This window comes from Nannospalax galili, unplaced genomic scaffold, assembly GCF_000622305.1.
Source record: "Nannospalax galili isolate Female #2095 unplaced genomic scaffold, S.galili_v1.0 scaffold898, whole genome shotgun sequence".
Taxonomy (NCBI): Eukaryota; Metazoa; Chordata; class Mammalia; order Rodentia; family Spalacidae; genus Nannospalax; species Nannospalax galili.
This window is the reverse complement of record NW_008342399.1, coordinates 691,598-711,226: the sequence shown is the minus strand read 5'-3', so window position 1 is coordinate 711,226 and position 19,629 is coordinate 691,598. Positions and strand designations below refer to the sequence as shown.

The 19,629-nt window shown below is 39.2% G+C and overlaps 1 protein-coding gene across 3 annotated transcripts in view; it reads left to right on the top strand.

The window, feature by feature from the left end:
- The window catches only part of Arhgef28 (Rho guanine nucleotide exchange factor 28), a 373,543-nt gene that overhangs the window by 322,352 nt on the left and 31,562 nt on the right, over window positions 1-19,629 (top strand). For all 3 annotated transcript variants that reach the window (XM_029566139.1, XM_017799469.2, XM_017799470.2), the window contains 6 exons: window positions 1,159-1,290; window positions 4,971-5,071; window positions 7,707-7,745; window positions 7,843-7,890; window positions 13,361-13,846; window positions 15,756-16,056. In XM_029566139.1, the coding sequence (XP_029421999.1) occupies window positions 1,159-1,290; window positions 4,971-5,071; window positions 7,707-7,745; window positions 7,843-7,890; window positions 13,361-13,846; window positions 15,756-16,056 (1,107 nt within the window). The remainder of the gene's footprint in view (window positions 1-1,158; window positions 1,291-4,970; window positions 5,072-7,706; window positions 7,746-7,842; window positions 7,891-13,360; window positions 13,847-15,755; window positions 16,057-19,629) is intronic.

Genomic DNA, 19,629 nt, shown 5'->3' with positions numbered 1-19,629 from the left:
CTCCATTGGCTACCTCCTAATGAATATTTAATAATGACTGTAATAATCGTTGTTGCTTTAATTGGTCATTAAATAAATGGTTCAACTGTGTTGTTTTAAAAAAAAGAATAGCTAATGTTTCTGAGTAATAGCTATAAAATCCTAATGCCTAATATTGTATGTAAATTAATTTAATTATAAGATTTTTGTTTGTTTGTTTTTGAGACAGGGTCTACCTGTAACACCAACTGGCCTGGAACTGACTATGTAGACCAGACTGGCCTCGAACTCACAGACATCCACCTACCTCTGCCTTCCAAGTGGTAGAAATAAAGGTGTGTACCACCATGCCCGGTTTTATACAATAGATTTAAAAATATATATATATATATATATATTTGTTTTTATTTTATGGGTATGAGTATGTTGTCTGCATGTAAGTGCACCCATGTCTCTACAATGCAGAGATCAAAAGAGGGCATCAGATCCCCTGGAATTGGAGTTATAGAAGTTTGTTAGCCACCTAGTGGGTACGGGGAACTGAACCTAGGTCCTCTGCCAGATCAGCCAGTGCTCTTAATTGCTGAGCCATCTCTGCAGCCCCATATGTATATGTGTTTTGTAACCTTTAGAAATATGAAAACAGGCTGGGGCATAATGTAGGTGTTACAGTATTTGTCTAGCATGTGAGAAGCCCTGGTTTCAAGTCTCAGTACCATATAAACTCATGGTGGCACACACCTGCAATCCTAACACTGGAGACGTTCAAAGCCATCCTTAGCTACCTAGAGTGTTGAGGCCAGCCTGGAATACTTGAGACCCTATCTCAAAAGAAACAAACAAAATAAAAACTTCTCAATTCTCTGGGCTATATAAAAACATTTGTAGGCCAAATATGTTTTCAGGTTAACTTTTGTTCTATCAGGTGTCCAGTCTTTTGACATTGTGTCACAACATGTCATCTACAAAGTTCACACTCAAGAACTGTCCAATTGAGTTGCAAAAAAAAAATCACAAAAAAGTCTCATAATATCTTCGTAAGTTTACAGTTTTATGTTGGGCTGTATTCATAGCTAGCCTGGGACACATTCGGCCTGCTACATGCTAGATACACCTAGTAGATTAAATGATATGCATATATTTGTTGTTTAAATTTATTTTTGTTTTTCTTCGTCTTAGCTGAGAGTCTTCAAGTTGCTGTGAAAGCCTCACAGATAGGTGATGCAAGTCAGTCATCTGAGGAAGGCTGTGGAGAGTCAGTCTCAACCGACACCCTCAGTTCTCAGGATGTACCAACATCACCGACTGCTTGTAAGTGACAATGAAGGGTTGGAAGTGAGCCTGACACGGGCCCTGAGCACACAGTAAATGGAAGCAGTGACTGCTCGATTTTGAAGTAACTTAATGTTTTTTTTTTTTAATTAGAAAGAAAGAAAAAAATGAAACACTTGAGAATAGCCATGCTGGCCATAAATAAATTCTACATATGTATTAATGGCTCTGGTATTCCAAGGACAAAGACTTAAGTTGGTGGGTTATGCTGTTCTGTTCCCCAGCTAAGCCCTGCACCTTCCCCAAACCATACCCTGCCTCATTTTTCATGACTTCTTGGATGAATTTTTGAACCTTTTTAAAAAAGGGTCTCTGAAATCCATTAGCCAACACATTTTTTAAACATAATCTCATAGACATCAACTGTGAAAACCTAATTTAGAAAGCTAGAAGCCCCTCCACCCCCACCCCTTGGACACAGACACACAGACACACACAGACACACAGACACAGACACACATACACACACACACAGACACACAGACACAGACACACATACACACACACACAGACACACAGACACAGACACACATACACACACACACAGACACACAGACACAGACACACATACACACACACACAGACACACAGACACAGACACACATACACACACACACAGACACACAGACACAGACACACATACACACACACACAGACACACAGACACAGACACACATACACACACACACAGACACACAGACACAGACACACATACACACACACACAGACACACAGACACAGACACACATACACACACACACAGACACACAGACACAGACACACATACACACACACACAGACACACAGACACAGACACAGACACACACACACACACACACACACACACACACACAAGCATGAGGTTTGGTGGTGTGGTTAAAAGAAAAATGCCAAAAAATTCTTTTTTGTGGTACCAGGGATTGAATCCAAAGCCTCAGGCATGCTAGGCAAGTGGTCTACCACTGTGCTACATCTCCAGCCCTTCCAGAAGATTCTTTATCTGTATAATCATATGTTTCAAGGCAGAATGTATTAAAACAGTATTCTTTTTTTGTTTGTTTGTTTTTGTGACAGCCCAAGCTGATGATCCTCCTGTCTCAGGAGTGTTGAGATTACAGGTGTACACAGCACACCCAGCTGTTAATATATTTTAAATACAGAAAAATAGGAAGTAGAAAATTGGTTTAGGCAATGCCTCAGAACCCAATTATGAAGTTTTATGTATAGCTTTAAGCTAAATACTGGAGTCCATGAAGGATTCTAAAATGAGTGTGAAGTGCATTTTTTTCATCATGTATAGCTGGTAAAAACCTTACTTCAGAAGAAATTATATGCATGACAGAATGTCTTCAATAGAGACTGGAGAATTAAATTGTTTTAGAATCATTCTTGCTCTTTTTTTCTTCCTTTTCCTTTTTCTTTCTCTTTCTTCCTCCCTCCTTTCCTTTCTTTCTGTCTATCTTTAGAATGAGTTTTCTTGTAGCCCAGGTTGGCCTCACTATGTATCTGAGGATGGCCTTGAATTCCTGATCCTCCCAAGTGCTAGGCCTGAGTTATCACACCTGGCTTTGTTTTAGAATTTCATTAATAATATCTCTTGGTTCTGTAAGATATAATTTTTAAATTCTACACATTTTTTTTACAAGTACCAATAATTATTTTCTCTTCAAGTTCTACTTTATCTAATCCCGGATTTCTATTTTCAGAATGTCCACATATGTTTTTCATTTTGGCACAGCCAGATTCATCAGGGGAGTTGTATGGCCCTGGATGATTTCCTTTTAGAAGAAGAACCTCATTATATCATCGAGGAAGTTCTCTCTAAAAATACATGCAGGGATCCACTGCTTTCAGCCTCGCCCCAGGGACAGCTGGGAGGCTCCACTCTGCCCCTGCAGCTGCTCAGAGCACTTGACCAGGCCATCGCTCCCTCCAGGCAGGGCAGTGAAAGTTCTTCCTATGGAATCCACATCTCCCGTGATTGATTTAGGAGCCTTCCAAAGGGACACCTATTTGCTAGAACCAGAGCAGTCTGATACTAGAATCAGAAAAATGAGGGAAGGGGCAAGTGGTAGAACCATCAGTTTGGGCCTGGATTGGAATACCGTGCTACAAGAGTTTGACCTCTTTATAAAGTTGATTATTCCTCAATGAAGTCATAGAACTGAATGGGTCAGTTCTGCAATTGGCTTTGAAGTGGTCCTTCCAGTCTGAAGTTAGTAGCCAAGCAAAGTCCTCCATCTTTAGGACTCCGTACCTTAACGGGGTGGAGAAGTGTAATCTGCTGCTTCTGTAAGGATCTGTCCACTGGAGACCCTCTTGCCCACCTTGAAACTGAACCTGGGGAGATACAAGCTCCAGTCTTCTGCCTTCCTTTCTCTCCACCTCAGCTTCTTCTCCCATTTAACTGTCTTCATTTCTCTTGAGGGGGTTGAGGAAGAGAAAGACACTGGTTAAACTTTTGGAAAGGCCTAATTCTTTAGGAGTTAGGAATGGTCCCTGTTAGTGGACAGAAAAGTCACCATAAACAGTCACTCCACCGTTATTGGGTAAGCATTGGTGAGCTTGGACACAATGAATTTGGTTTTTACTTGATGTCATTTTGAATAGTTTCCACTGAAACATGAACTTCATTGTTTTAGAAGAGGCCTTTGAAATCCTAGACAACAGTCATTTTCACAGATAAAAATGTTTGTGTTAATTTAAACAAAGAGAAAAGGCATTTCCTTTGTTAGAAATAAAGATGCATAATGACACCAAATTTTAAAAAAACTTATAAACAATATCACAGAGTAAATATTTGTTTGTATCAGGGTTCTGATTAGACATTGATGAATGAAATACGTGTGTGACTAGGCTTTGCAAGGCCTATTTTGAATCAGTAAAAGGTGAGCATAGTATTAGTCTGAACTGAGTTCACGTCAGTAAACTAAACCCTGCCCATTGAGGTTTAATGGGTGAAGGTAAATTTGTATTTGGTACTTAACAACATTTCCAGACTCGCTTCTGTTTTCATAGCTCACATGTACAGTATTTACAGTATTTGTGAATTTAAAACCTAAGTGGAAATGTGAGAGAATTTGGAAATGATGGGAAACTGGGGCAGGCTGTCTGTTTTTATGACTCTGAAACCATAAAGCATTAGCCACTTTCAGCCTTCTAGAACACTGTCTCCCTTCTGCCTTTGGACCTTCCTTCTAGACCTTGTTTATCAGCTGCTGCTCTTGTACTAGCCACGAGGGAGCCTTTTATGGACAGGGGTCTGCCAAGAGACCTTGCTTTTGTTCCATCTGGCACCTGTTTTAAATTTCTTCCTCCCCAGGAGGCTTTTTCCTATTAAGCAAAAGTAAGATGTAGAACTCCGCACCACAAACAACACTGGACACATCAGCACAAGAAAGAAGCACAACTGAAAAGATGGGTGACAACTGATACTCCTTGTGGGTTTGGTATCCATTAGCCTGTAAGCTCTGTGAGGGCAGGGACTGTGGACTTCCTGTGTGCTGCTCTGGCGCCCCCTGGAGGAGCATTCAGTCTGCATTATTGTGTGATGTTTCTTATTTTGAAGTGTGCACTTCAGTTGTGTGCAGAAGAACCGAAATGGCTGGCTGATGTTTGATGCTGTCCTTTTTGTTTCTGTCTCAATGGCGTGCTTCCAGCACTAGTCACAGAAGGGACAGAAGGAAGAGGCTGTTGGGATGTGGATCCTGGGCTCCAGGGTGTGGTAACCGACTTGGCGGTCTCTGATGCAGGGGAGAAGGTATTGTTAATTGTTAACCGATTTGTTAGTAACCAGCACCCCTTGCTTTGTATGATAAAATAACTTAAGCTGTCAGGCAGTGAGTGGATTGAAAGTGCTTTACTGAATTGTTCTTGATTCATTCAAATATTCATATTGAAGCTTTCTAACTTATATTTCTTCTTTAAATATTCTTGTTCCTCTATATCGTGTAGGTGTAAAAACCAAATGAAAAGTTATTAAAACAAAACAAAAAAGCTTGAAAACCCTCATGTGTATGTGTGTCTGCACGCTCTGACTTCTGGGCTTACTTTCCACACTGCCAACCTCTGCTTTTCCCCACTACTTTTGGCAACTCTGGCTGAGAGGTGGCCCTGGGCACTGGGACACTACACAACCAGATGGTGCTAATGGAGCTGAACAGTTTCCGCTTTGGGATAGTCTTGCTTCTGTCCTCTACCCTGACCTGCTCCTGTGTTCCTACTGCCTACATTTTGCCAGTGGCAAGGTATTCCCAAACACTGCTGCTTCTCTGATTTTCTGTATACGTAGGTTATAACTTTCTGTCTGTAAAAATTACATGCATACAGCTTCCTATTAACTTCAAATGTGAGGTGTCACAAACATGGGGAAGAATAAAACTGTGATTCTGGGAGGTGGTGAATTCGATTTTTTCAGGATTGTCAGAAGTTCGAGAGTTTTTGCTTTATCTGACATTGAATTAAATCCATTACCAAGTACCAACATGTGCCAGTGTTGAAACGTGGTATATGTGTGTTTACAGGCGTAGCATATTACTATGTTATACATTTCCCAGGTCCATTACATATGACAGAACCAAGTCTGGCATTCATGTTTTCCCAGAAAAGTCAGCTGTAATTCAGTGTTTGTTTTTAAAAGTTCATAGGCCCAAATGAATTAATGAATGCAGTACTCTACTTATTTTGATTCATTTTAGCTCCTGCTTTTCATTCTTTCCATGAAATGTTCACTTTGAAGTCTCAGTGGTAATTTAATTCCACATGGAATGTGGGGTTGGATCCCCACCCATGACAGCACAGATGGATAAGTGAGACAAAATGTCCAGGCTCCCCTTTGGGTTAACCTATCTGAAGAGTTTAGCCCTTAATAAGGCGTTTAAGAAACTAAATAAACTGAGATATAGGAAAGGATTACTTGAAAAAGCTTTAAACAAGTGTATAATGGATTTTTTTCATTAGCTTCTTAATAAGACAACATTAAAACAAATTTCTGATAGAATTAAAAACTAACTCAACGGTAGTCTTCCTGTAAATGATCAGCTGCAGTTATGGAGGAGGACCACTAGGTGGCAGAACAGCTCCATTAAAAAGATGAAGTGAGTTTCTTTTCTCCTTTACAATACAGTGGTTTGTGGGTGTAATTGACCAAATGTAGCACAATCCAACTCATTTCTACACATCTGATTTTTATAGGGCACAAGAATTCTATACCGTGTGTTACTTTTACTACAAAAGCAATAATGGGCTCACGAGAAAAGCAAGAACTTACTATAGAACTGAAATCCTTTGTCCTGGTATCTTCCATACAATTAGGTCCAGTTCTAAAGCAGTGAAACTTCATCTCCTTTTTCAGCCTTTGTCCTTTCTCTGTTCAAGGGGCTGCTTAGTAATGAAATCTTTAATTGGCAGTACGAAGGGAAAGGCAATTTGGCTAGCTCATCGCCAGCTTGAGCTAAGTGCCTCATTTAGCAACAAGTTGAAAGCTACCTGAGAACATTAACATGGCTGACTTGTTCTTAGGACTTAAAATGACATCTGCTTAGACCAATACAAACAGCACACAGGAGACTGTGGGCCCTCAGAAAGCAGGGAGACTGATCTCCCATTTCATGAAATGTGGAGTTTATAATGTAGATTTCTATTTACTTATTGAATAGTGGGCAGTCAAATTCTATTATAGTCATTTATTTGTTGAGAGTCCCTTATATGCTTCACATCATTATCAGGTTTGCACACAGAATATTGAATACATAGAGTCTTACTATTCACTGACTCTTCATTACTACTCATACTGAGCGAAGATGGACAACAAATAAACAAATGCTTAGTGTAATTTCTGGGGGTGTGCACGTGTTTCCTTAATGTGTGATTATATGAAAGAGACAAAGACTGAAGCACAGACTCCCCATCCCCAGAGGAAAGATGGCCTTCTGTGGTCTTATTCATGGGCTTTGAACTGGGCTGGTGGTTAATTGAGGTAGGGTCTGGAGGAAACCAGCTAAGTGTTTCCTTTGGGCCATTTCTGTGTAACCATGGCTATTTGGGCCTCAAACATTGAGATCGTGAAGGTGAGGCCTGGTATGAAGTTCTGTGGCCTCCAGGAGACAAAGGTTATCAGCCTATACCTGGAGACAAGTTAAGTGTTTGCTAAGCTTCCTCAGTATTATCTAGGTTTTTTGAAAGAATTGTTGGGTAGAAGTTGCCAGGTATCTCTAAAGAGACCCTCAATGTTAAGCTGGTTTTTGATTTTCTAGACCTTTTCTCCTGGGAGGAGATGGTCGCTACAGATGAGGTGTTTGAACTACAGAGGGAAGAGCATGCATTTTGGGCTACTACAATGTAGCTTTTCCAGAGTAGAGTGGCTGTTCATTTTCTCATGTTTTTATGTATTATAGGTGGAATATAGAAGTTTTCCAGGTTCTTCACAGTCAGAGGTGAGCTATGTATACTTTAAACATACCACCACTCTTCCTTAATTTGCGTCTAATGAAAGCTTTTCAAGAATTTGACACATATAATCTTATTTTTCAGATTGTACAAGCTATACAGAATTTAACCCGTCTCCTCTATAGCCTTCAGGTAACAACTCCCCTGTCATCTTGACCTTGTGAATGTTTCTCTTAATGTACTTTGATGATTCCCAGACTTTAGAAATTAGAACATTTGAAAAGTAGTAAGTGATCTTACAATGCCAAGCCCCCAGGTGTAACTCTGCCAGACGACTGAACTTTACCTGGTTTTATAATCATGAGGCAGCACAGCACCACTGCTACATTTTATACCATTCTGCTCAGAAACCATAAAACAGTTCATATCTTTAGAAAGTTGTGATGCATATGTTCTGGCCCAACACAATGAAGCTCTTAGGCGAGTGTAGCATGACTTCATATTTTCTGGTGAAAACTTAAATTCACACCTAAACTTACTCCATTTCACATGTGTTGAAGAGCGGTTAAATAATTTGCATGCCCCTTTGAGCTTTGGTTTGTGGATTGAGTGCTCTCTCAGGGCTGGGCCCTGGGCTAGAGGATAAGCTCACAAAGGCAAATGAATCACCATGCTTACCCACAAATAGCTCCTTGTCTTTTAAGGAAAACAGAGCATCAAAGTCATGTTTGTATTGTGGATTAGAGGGTTCTATACTCCATCACCCACCTCATGCACACAAAAGAGTTGATTAGTGCACCCAGGGGCTTAAATTGATGATTAGAAAGCTTTAATGCTGTAAAACCAGTGTTTATATTATAGAAGATTCTGAGAATAAAAATCAAGTAAAATGGCTTCCAGTTCTAAAGAGAGAATTACTATTGCTATACTCTTTTAAAAAACTAATAAAAAATTACTGTTACCATGTTGATGTATATTCCTGCAGATTTTACATTATTTCTATTACTCACTGGAAGCATACACATTTCTGTGGCATCAACTATTCTATAGCATGATTTTTAATGAGTGTATAATATTTGAGTCTATGGAATTTATTCAGTCCTTTATTATTACACTTTTTTGTTATTAATAGCACAGAATGTGAACATTCTTATATTCTAGTATCTTTGAAAATATATGAATGCTTCCTTAGGATAACTTACTATAATTACTTTTTTAGGTTTTTAACAAACAGTGTCAAAATCAATCCTCTCTCTCCCCATTTCTCTTTCTCCCTCCTCCTCAGTTAAAAATGGAGTAAGATATGAGATTATTTTGATTTGTACCTCTTTACTTATTGGTGAGACCAAAGTTTTCCCTAAATTTTCCTTAGTCATACTTCCTATTTTGTTTCTTATAAATGTTAAAAGAAAGTTAGGTGTAAATTTTGAGCAGAAAACATAAATCCATGACTGCGTCGGATGTTTTTCTTATTTATATTTTGGCTGCATCAAGACTCCTTTTTCTACAGCTCCATTTTGTTTCAGTGCCATTATATCAATTATTAACTCTGAATACATCTGAATATATAGCAACACGAATTTCCTCTTCTTATAATTTATGTACTTTACAAAATCTTTTAGAATGCTCTGTGCGGTTTCCTATCTCCTCCCAAGACTATTAAATTAAAACTTTATTTATGAAAATGGAAGGGAATTTGTGCTTTTGCCATAATCAGTCCTCCTGTCTGAGAACAGGTCAGTCACCTCTTATTTTAGAGTGTACTTTATAATTATGGCATATGGAGATAATCACATAAAAATTAATTAACTATATATATATACATAAAAACAAATGTATATGTTTCCCCAGTGGTTGTTGCTGAAAGGGTATTGATTTTAAGTACTTACTTTATAACTGGCCAACTCATCAAATTTTCATTTTTATTTTAATAATTTTCCATTGATTCTTTGGCGTATTTTCAGGTAGAAACTAGAAATTTGAAAAAAAATACTACAATGACTTTTCTTCGATAATTATATAAATTGCATTTCTTGGCTTATTGCTTTGGCTACATATGAGGGTGTCTAACCTTTTGACATGGTGACACAACATTGTCATCTACAAATGTGTTGGGCTGCATTCATAGCCATCCTGGGACACCTGTGGTCCACACGCCACAGACTGGACATGCCTGCATCTGAAAAACAGTGGTAATAGTAAGCTCCTTGTCTTATTCCTGGCTTTGTGGGATGCTTGTAGCGTCTTATCGAAGATATGCTTGTCTGGGATAGATGATCTGAGAGATCAATTTATCATGTAAAACAAATCTCCAAGAAGGTATGTAGCTTGAGGTTAGTCCAGCAATTCTCAAGGATGAAAATATTGAGCATACTGACTTGTGTTGCCTGATGGAACTATGTGGAGTCATCTCTTTTTTGTCCACTGCCCTATGTACAGCCCTATGTAGATCTATGGTTCAGAAAATCTCAGTAGCCTATTGACTTAAGTTTTGCAATTTATTAAGTTGAAGTCACATAGGAAATATCAAAGTCTCTGGTGGATTCTCTTTACCTGACCAAAGCTTTTGAGCCAGTCTAACAATCCATTCTCTGAAATATTTCTATTTCATTGCATGTTCATCTCTTTAGAAGCTGAATATCTTCTGCATTGCTGAAGTTTTTCTATAAGCATGTGTGAAACATGAAAATGAAATTTGGTCCCTGTCTTAGGAGAGTGGAGTTGGAGAAGAAAAAAGGAAATAGAAAGGAAAGGAAATAGATCGTTCTACCACAGTAAGAAGCAAGAGTGAATTAGGAATTCTTTAAAAAGTGCTGTTTTCTGTCTAAGCATAAATGTGAACTTTAAATATGGAAATGAATATCCAATCTTCAAGTGCACATTGTGATAGCAAAGAGTCTTATTCTAAATGTCAGGGAGGCATGATGAGTTCTTCATCATCACACTGAATTATCCTCATTGTAATCCTCACCTGAGAGGTAGTGCCTATGTTAGTTTTGACATGCAAAATACTGGATTTTTTTCATCATAGGGTAAATATCCTTAGAATTTGTTGGAAATGAGTGGTGGTGTAGGGTCTATAGTTTGTTCTGTCAGGCAGCAGAGTCCAACTGGTGTATTAGTATATGCTAATTAGCTCATATTTAAAAGAGCACAGCAATTAGTACCTATTCTCCATTATAGTCATTGTTCTCTTTATAACAACTCTCATTAATCAGAAGTCACTAATCAAAAGTCAACCTGAATTTTTACAATTAATTTTCAAATAAAAATTAATTTTATTTCAAAAAGCCCCAGTGAATACATTTTTGAGTCTTATTCAAAAGCAGGTATGAATTTAAAATACTGTAGTTCTTTAACTTTGAAAAGTTTAGGAAACTGCTGATATAACAAAGAACTAATGATCAATCTCCATCTTCCCAGGGCAGTTTAAACAGTTCTTAGGAGGGAAAAAGAGCAGTGATTTCTCATACTGAGTCAAACTGTGCACACATACCCAGTGTGCATCCTTTTCAATTTGTCCCCTTCAGCCGTTTTTTTTTTTTTTTTTGGTTTAGTGGCATCTTTCCAAGTTCTGGCAATTATTTCCTGTGATGTTGCCAAACTTTTCAGAATTTTAAAAAATCTTTTTGGTAATATCCTCTAGGATTTAGTGTATCTACTTTTCCTTAATTATTGCCAATTCCTTTTAGCAATCTATTAAACAAATGAATTTTATCTCAGTTTTTTTTATTTGACCTTCTTGCTATAGTGCAAAAACCTAACAGTAAGGAGCTTTATTCACCTATGTAGCCCCTAAAATGCTATTAACTGCTATTCTCAGGCATTATGTTATAAAAAAAACTATTTACTAAAAGTGTCCAAATAGTTGACTTTTAGTTTTATGTCTTCATGAAAGTAGTATATAAAGCTCAAGTAATTTCTGGTTTGGGACTCAAATAAAGGATACTACTGTGTTTATAGAGATTCGTAAATTCCCATGCACTATTGACTGGGGAGACCTCAGAAAGAGAATGAGACATAGAACAGGAATTTGGAGGCTTGTGAATTTATGTACTAAGTTTTTACCCGAAGGACTTACCTAAATATAACCCCCCCCCCGTAAAAAACAAAAACAAACAAAAAAACAGCCAATCACATTTCCAAAGAAGGGATGGTGAGCAGTCAGCCCTCTGTAGCCATGTGTTTTGCATCCTCTGATTTAACCAATCTTGGATAGAAAAGACAGAAAAAGCAATTCCAGAAAGTTCCCAAAAGCAAAACTTGCATTTGCTTTTTGCTGAATACTGCACTGAATCCTTGTGAATGAAATGATATATAGGCATTGTATTTGGGTTTATAAATAAACTAGAGGCAATTTGAAGTGTACAGGAAGATACATGTAGGCTGCATGTAAATAGTAAGACTTTTTATTTTTAATATTTTATTTATTAATTTTATTCTGTGTATGAGTGTATTGCCTACATGTGTGTAAGTGCACCCATGTTATGCAATGCCTGCAGAGGTCAGAGAAGATTCGGGTCCCCTGGAACTAGAGTTACAGAGGGTTGTTGGCCACCATGTGGGTGCTGGGAATCAAACCTTGGTCCTCTGTAAGAGCAGCTAGTGCTCTTAATGGCTGAGCCATCTCTCCAGCCCCATGGTAAGACATTTTAAAAGAGGACTTGAGCATCCACATGTATTAGTTACTTTTTTGTTGCTATGATAAAAATATCCTGGCGAAAAACAGCTTCAGGAAGAAAGGGTTTATTTTGGCTTGCAGTTTCAGAGGGCTAGAGTTAATAATGGTGGGAAGGCATTGCAGCAGGGAGCAGAGAGATCACCTCATCGACACACCGGAAGCAGAGAGGGAGAACAGGAAATGGGGTAAGGCTATAAATCCAAATAAAATTAAATTTCTTCCACCAAGGCTCCACCTCCTACAGGTTCCTTAACCTCCCCAAATAGCACCACCAAGAGGGAACCAAGTGTTCAAATATATGAGTCTACAAGGGACTTCTTATTCAAACCACCACATATACATTTTTGGTATCCACCAGAATTCTGAAACCAGTCCCTCTTAGGGACCAAGGGCCAATTGTATTGATTGTATATTGTTATTTCTTGTTTATATAAATTCTCAGGACATAACACTAGGAAATGTAGACAAGCCTATTTGTCTTTGGATATAATTTGGAAAGGGGCAGGGTATTAAGAAATAATTCAGATGATTATTTGATGTTTCAAAATACTTTGGAGATAAAGAATCTGCAAAGTTGTATTGGTTTTCCATCTCACTGGCAAAATACCTGAAATAATGATCTAAAGGAGGAAAAGTTTATGTTGGCTCCTGGTTTCAGGAGTTCAGTCTGTGGCCACTTGGCCCCACTGCTCTATGTGAAGCAGAACTCCAGAGGGGGCAACACCAGATAGAACAGAGATGCTCACCTCATGTCAGCAGGAAATCAAAGAAGAAAAAGTCCAGGCCCCAATATCCCCTTCTAGGGCATGTCAGCCCTCTCATTGTCATCCCCTAGACCCAGATTCCTAATAGTTCTTTACCTCTGGGTTGGAAGTATCATGTCCCAGGAGCTTCTCAGCTGGCCACCAAGCATTCAACCTATGGCCTTTGGGGCCCTGATCCAAGCCTGTTCTTACTCATTTGTTTTCTTCTGCTCTCCAGGCTGCTTTGACCATACAGGACAGCCACATTGAGATCCACAAACTGGTTCTACAGCAGCAGGATAACTTGGCCCCTAGTCAGTCCTTCCGAAGTGGCCTCTTGCAGGACCAGGAGAAATCGCGCCACTTGGAGAAGCAGCGTGAGGAGCTGGCCAACATCCACAAGCTTCAGCACCAGTTCCAGCAGGAGCAGCGGCGCTGGCACCGCACATGTGACCAGCAGCAGCGCGAGCAAGAAGCCCAGGAGAGCCGGCTGCAGGCACGGGAGCGTGAGTGCCAGTCACAGGAAGAGATGCTGTTGCGGAACCGCAGTGAGCTGGACCACCAACTCCAGGAGTACCAGCAGAACTTGGAGCGGCTACGGGAGGGCCAGCGGCTGGTGGAGAGGGAGAGAGAGAGGATGCGTGTCCAGCAGGGCTTGCTGGGCCACTGGAAGCACAGTCGCCAGAGGAGCCTCCCTGCTGTCTTCTCTCCTGGGAGCAAGGAGGTATGGCTTAGCTGGGAAAACCCCAGGTTCATCCAACAATAGTTTCTGTTCTTGTGTAAGAGCTCACAAGTGTGTCTCAGGTTGGCACATGGTAAAAAACTAAGAATGTTCAGAACCGATGCATAGGCATCTTGACCTAAAATATGAAAATTTTAAAGTCTTAGGCCCTTATTGGGTCATTGTACTCTGAGACACTGTTGCCTAAGAAAGAAATACAGAATGGAGGTGTCCTAGCAAGGCAAGGTGGAGTTTGACTTGCAGGCACATCCATTCTGCGCATGCTGGGTTCTCTGTGGTTGAAGGACCTCTTTTAAATGATCTATTCTTGTGATAGAATAAGTGATACGTCTATAATGCAATCTTCTACATGTACCTAAGGCTCAGGGAACAATGTGAAAGAGGGGACAAAAAGAACGCAAGACACCTGGTGCTAGTCAGTGCATTCTAGATACAGTAGTAGGGAAGCTACACCAATGAAATCGCCATAGCATGGTAGTTTAATGATACCTGCGCAATGACAAAACCAGTTGACATGCCAAGGTGGGTGGGTGGGTGAAAGTTCCCAGGGTCCTAACTCAAGATGAAGAGCTATCAGTGAATGCTGAGAGAGGGAAATCAGTTTTCTCCAGGGACTAATTCCCTGAGAGGTTATCTAATCACAGATGAGGTTATCTAAACACAGGCATATATAAGTACCAGTAAATGGACTTAATGCATTATATGTATATAATTATTTATTTATAAATGTATTTAAGTATATGTAACAATAAAGAAGAGATCAAGAAATTGAGAGGGAGTAGGAGAGGACATGGGAAGAGTTGGAGGGGGACTGGTAGGTATGGAAATAATGAAAATACAATATCATGTATGAAAGTCCCCAAAATAAAAAGGATTTAAAAAAATTTAAAGAAACAAACGAACAAAAAAAGAATATTCAGGACTGGAGAGTTGGCTTAGTGGTTAAGAGCACTGGCTGCTGTTGCAGAGGACCTGGGTTCAGGTCCTACCACCCATGTGATGGCTAACAACCATCCATCACTCCAGTTCCAGGGGATCCAACCCCTCTTCTGACCTCTGTGGGCATTGTATGACGTGGGTGCACTACATACATGCAGGCAATACACTCATACACATAAAAATAATAAATAAAATATTAAAAAAGACTAATTGATCATATTCAATGATACATATATAGATCAATTGGCTGTTCATATATAAGTACTGAACTGAGCAAACACAGCACTATTCTAATATGTGGCAAGCTTGTTCTGTCTTGTGAATTGGATATAGTACATTCAAAGTCTTTTTCACTAAGGACAGTTACCATGAGTTACACTGGTTAAGGACTGAGTAGGGTAAAATCTCTGAGAAGACTTTTGTTTCCTCTCCATCCTCTCTAACTATGCTTGGTGATTCCATTTGTTGTGGGAGTTTTTCTGCACTCTGTTTTGCATGTGTGTTTTTTATTGATAGTGGATAAAGTTGTAAAAGTTAATAGGCTTATAAGAAAGAACTATGTTGCATCTGATTTTTCTTTTAAGTTTGCTAAATTACATTTACTGCAAATTCCTCGCACATAGATGGATATGTTTTCAACTTTTTTATTTAGCAAAAAATGGGACATGCTGCTTGCTTTGATTAAATCAAGTGGAAACTCTTTGGTGATATAGAACACTGCTACTTTTTTTAAAAAAACAATATATGGTGCATAGCTAATTGAAGGTTCTGGTTCTAGCTCATTTAAAGGGGTTGAGAGGAAAGAGTTCATGGTAGAATTCTTCCTAACCTCATTGTTGTTAAAGTCTTGATTGCTAGAGCAAGGGTTTTCAGACCTGAGGGTTAAATACTTTCTGAAACTCATTTAAGTTGCTAAAGAAATTATTATATTTTCCTGTATTTCTTTCCACAGGTAATAGAACTTAACCGATCTGAAAGTTTGTGTCATGATAATTCATTCTTCATCAGTGAAGCTTTAGCTCACATGTCACTTAACACTTTCAATAAACCAAATCCACCAGATAACCCTTCGGATGCCGCTTACCCCCTACATGTATCTAATTCTGACTTGATAAGAACTAGTGACAGTCAAACAGACCTGAAGATAAACATTTCTCAGCCTTCAGATGTCAACCATGAACTCTGGACAGCTATAGGACCCAGTCATCAGATACCTACTCTCCAAGAAAGCAGCAAGGATTCTTGTAAAAATGGTAATTAACTCTTTACACATTCTCTGTGTGGTCTCAGCAAGACACTGGTCCTCTGGGAGGTTGACTCTTCAGTAGAGCGAATCAAAGTAAGCCCTAGCATGGGAATACTGTGGCGAGGAGTTGGAGTTTTCTTTGGAGAAAGGGGGCTCCCTTCACTCCAGAGTATCTAAACAGGGGAAGCCATGTGGTAGGGCTTAGGCATAGACATGTAAGACAGGGTTTTTAGGTAAGTGGGCTAAATGATGCCCCTTAAAAGTGGTGCAACTTGATATTTATTTTCCACCGTGGACCCTGCTGCATCTTGATGTGTGTCTTGGTGGATGCTCAGAAATAAAAGGTATGGACAGGATTTGTGGTAGGACTTTAATGTCTATCAGGGCAATTTCCTGTAATGTTAGTGAAATCTTCTGTACTGCTATTAAACACTCAGAACGAAACTGTTAACATCATTTGTCATTGTAAAAAAGGTGTTGTCTCTCCATAAGTACCTCATAAGAACACAACTTGCTAATCCCATTAAAGCATTTGCCAAATATAAAGGAAGGGCAGCTCAGGTTTCCAACTCTATGTGAATCCAAATGATTGAAATCTATGTCTATTATAAATTGTTTTCTGTGGGATAGGAGGTAGGGAATGAGAAGAACTTGAACCTCCCTACAGAAAAACAGATGGTATGCAATAGCATAAACAAATGGCCAGCCACATGGACATGAAATAAATCACCCACAGTGAAAGGTTTCCGAAACTTAAAGCAAGCAGGAGTGCAGAGCTCTTTAGAACTGGACACAGATTTGTTTCCAGGCTTAATATATATTCTTAGTTTGTCAGTTGGGAGGATAATTTTTCAGTAACAAAAAACTTTAAAGGCAGTTCACTTCTTCCAATTAGGGAGTAATAATTGTGACACAGCCTACAAGTTAATTTATGACTGATCCAAAAGATGTTGATTCTTAGTCTTTGCTAATTCTTTATACCACTTCGTCATTACTGTAGCATTCTTAATGCTTGTCAGCATGTATGAGAAGGAAATAATTCTTAAAAGCATCCCTTCAAATTAAAAAAAAACACAATGAAATACTTTGGATTAAAAAGTAAAGGGTCAGACAAAATTGGGAAAATGGAAACGCATTCATGTATTACCTGGCAGTTCAATCCTATGGAGACCACTCTGAGGAATGCTTTTGCTGGACACGTGCTGCTTTGCTGTGTTGATTCATTAACTTGCTATGCACAGTGTGTTATGTGTTTTTGTCAGTGTGGTTTTGCATACTGGCTTTGGTACAATTCAAAAACTCCATTTGAGTTAAACCACATTCAGCTTTTGTTTAAAAGAAGTGTTTCTCTTTGACTTGTGTATCTGCCGTCTTCTTTTGCTGTGTGCTTCAAAGTCAAACGTTTTAAACATTTGGCAGCAGACTTACAGTAGACAGAAAACACACTAAGGAAATAAACAGTGATTATACACAAAGCCATTCTATCCACATGTAAAGTGTTAGATAGAGCCAAGAGAAATGCGGAGAAAATTGCCTTTTTCTTTTTTTTCTTAAAACTGTTTTTATTTTATGTGTATAGTGTATTGCCTTCTTGTATGCAAGTGCACCCATGTCAAGCAATGCCTGTGGAGGTCAGAAGAGGGTGTCAGATCCCCTGGAACTGGAGTTATGGACAGTTATTAGCTGCCACGTGAGTTCTGGGAATTGAACCCCGGTCCTCTGCAAGAGTAGCCAGTGCTCTTAACTGCCGAGCCATCTCTCCAGCCCCAAATTGCCTTTTTCTGAAGAAATCCTAAGTCCAGTGTTGGCCAGGGATACTCAGCACGTTGGCAGGAGGCAGGAAAGTCAACTTTACCCTGAATCTCTCAGGAACATCCTAGGGCATGTAAGTAGGGGTGAGATCAGATATGGTTCACTGCTGGTTTGCAAGGAGTCAAAAAGCCCTATCTATGTTTGTTTACTTAAGCATGATAAGCAATTTCTGGAAGAGCAAAAGATAGGGACCCAGAATGAAAACAGTTCATTTTCTGAGGAGGGTGGTCAGGGCCAGATAATATTGTTCAAACTACTCCAAGCTTTCACAGTTCTTATGATTGAAAATAGCATTAAATTTGCTACTGGTGGGGGAGGGGTCTAACTAGGCCCTGAGTGCACTTCACTTCACACATGCTCTTGGCGACAGAGGTGGAGGAAGACTGGGAGGGCAGAAATAGGTCCAAGGTTTGCTGGGTGGTGTGGAAGGCAGGCAGTGTGTTGGGGAGAGGGTCAATGCAAGGCTCTGCTCCTGAATCTTTGAGTGGTCATCAGTGACCATTAGGAAGGATTCCTTATAGAGTACAGTATTCTAGCTGTGTTTGCCTATGTTGTTCTAGGCTGGTATTTTTGTTAGATGTATATTTAACTGTGTTTAATTAAAGCTCTGTGATTTCATTGTTGGGACCTAAGGTTAGCTGTTTCAGGAAAGACTTAAAGAATGGTTTACTCTCTTGTCTGGTCTAATACTATGTGTTGGGTCCAGCTCGGAGAAATGAAAATTCTGAAACAGGAAAGCTGATGCAAAAAAAAAAAAAAAAGTGTGCAAATAAAATTTATGATGTGCTTTGAAGTCACCTAGATTGTAATTTTCATTTTAAAAAACCCAACCTCACCAGACACTTCCGGTGCCCTTTGTGTCCTGACTTTGATTTGGTTTTGACTTGTTCTGCCCCTGCCACTGCCAGCAGTAACTATGACACATCAGCTTGTAGTCCCTGTGCTGAGGTTTTTATGGAGAAATCCATTTCTCATGACAAGGGATTGACATGGCTCTGTGCTTATCTCTGTAGAGGGGAAACTGGGATACAGAAAGGTGAAGCAACTTGTCCAAGGTCACACAGCTAACAAGTGGAACAACCAGGCATCAAACCCGAAAAGATTGCCCCTGGGGCTCATGCTTTCAAACATCAAACAGGACTGATGTCTAAGAGCTGTGCTTAGCTGTATATTTGACAGAAGTTGGAGGAGATATAGAATAAGTCCTTATGTAATGCCTGGCAGGATACTCACAATTAAGGGCCAGGTTTTGGTTTTAGTTTTCTTCTCCTTGCTTCCCTTTTAACATTACCATTTGGAAACTATTCTAAAGGTTTTAGATTGCTGTGGCCAATGCTTACTTAGGACCTGAACATCTTCAGATATCATAAAAACCCTTTAGCTTCAGGTTGTTCCCACGAGGCATATTTTCTCAAGGATCTTTTATTTTTCTAATGCCTACTACTAACCTGTTTGATTTATAAATATTTAAGGTAGAATTTTAAAGAAGTCTACTTTTTAATTTTGGAAGTTGTTTCATGAACAAAATTCTTAGGTGTTTGGATATTAAATCCAAATTGGCATTCTCCCTCTCTCTCCCTCTATCCATTTTCTCTCTTCTGGGGGCTACCAGCCAAGACCACAAAATTTAAATTTCTTTAACAATAAAGCCTATGTAATTGGATCTATGAAATGCTCAACTGTATTACTCTTAAAGACAAAGGAAAAAAAACTTATTCCTATAAATTATTTTTTCCTCCTAGCTTTTAAAATGCTACAACTATCTATT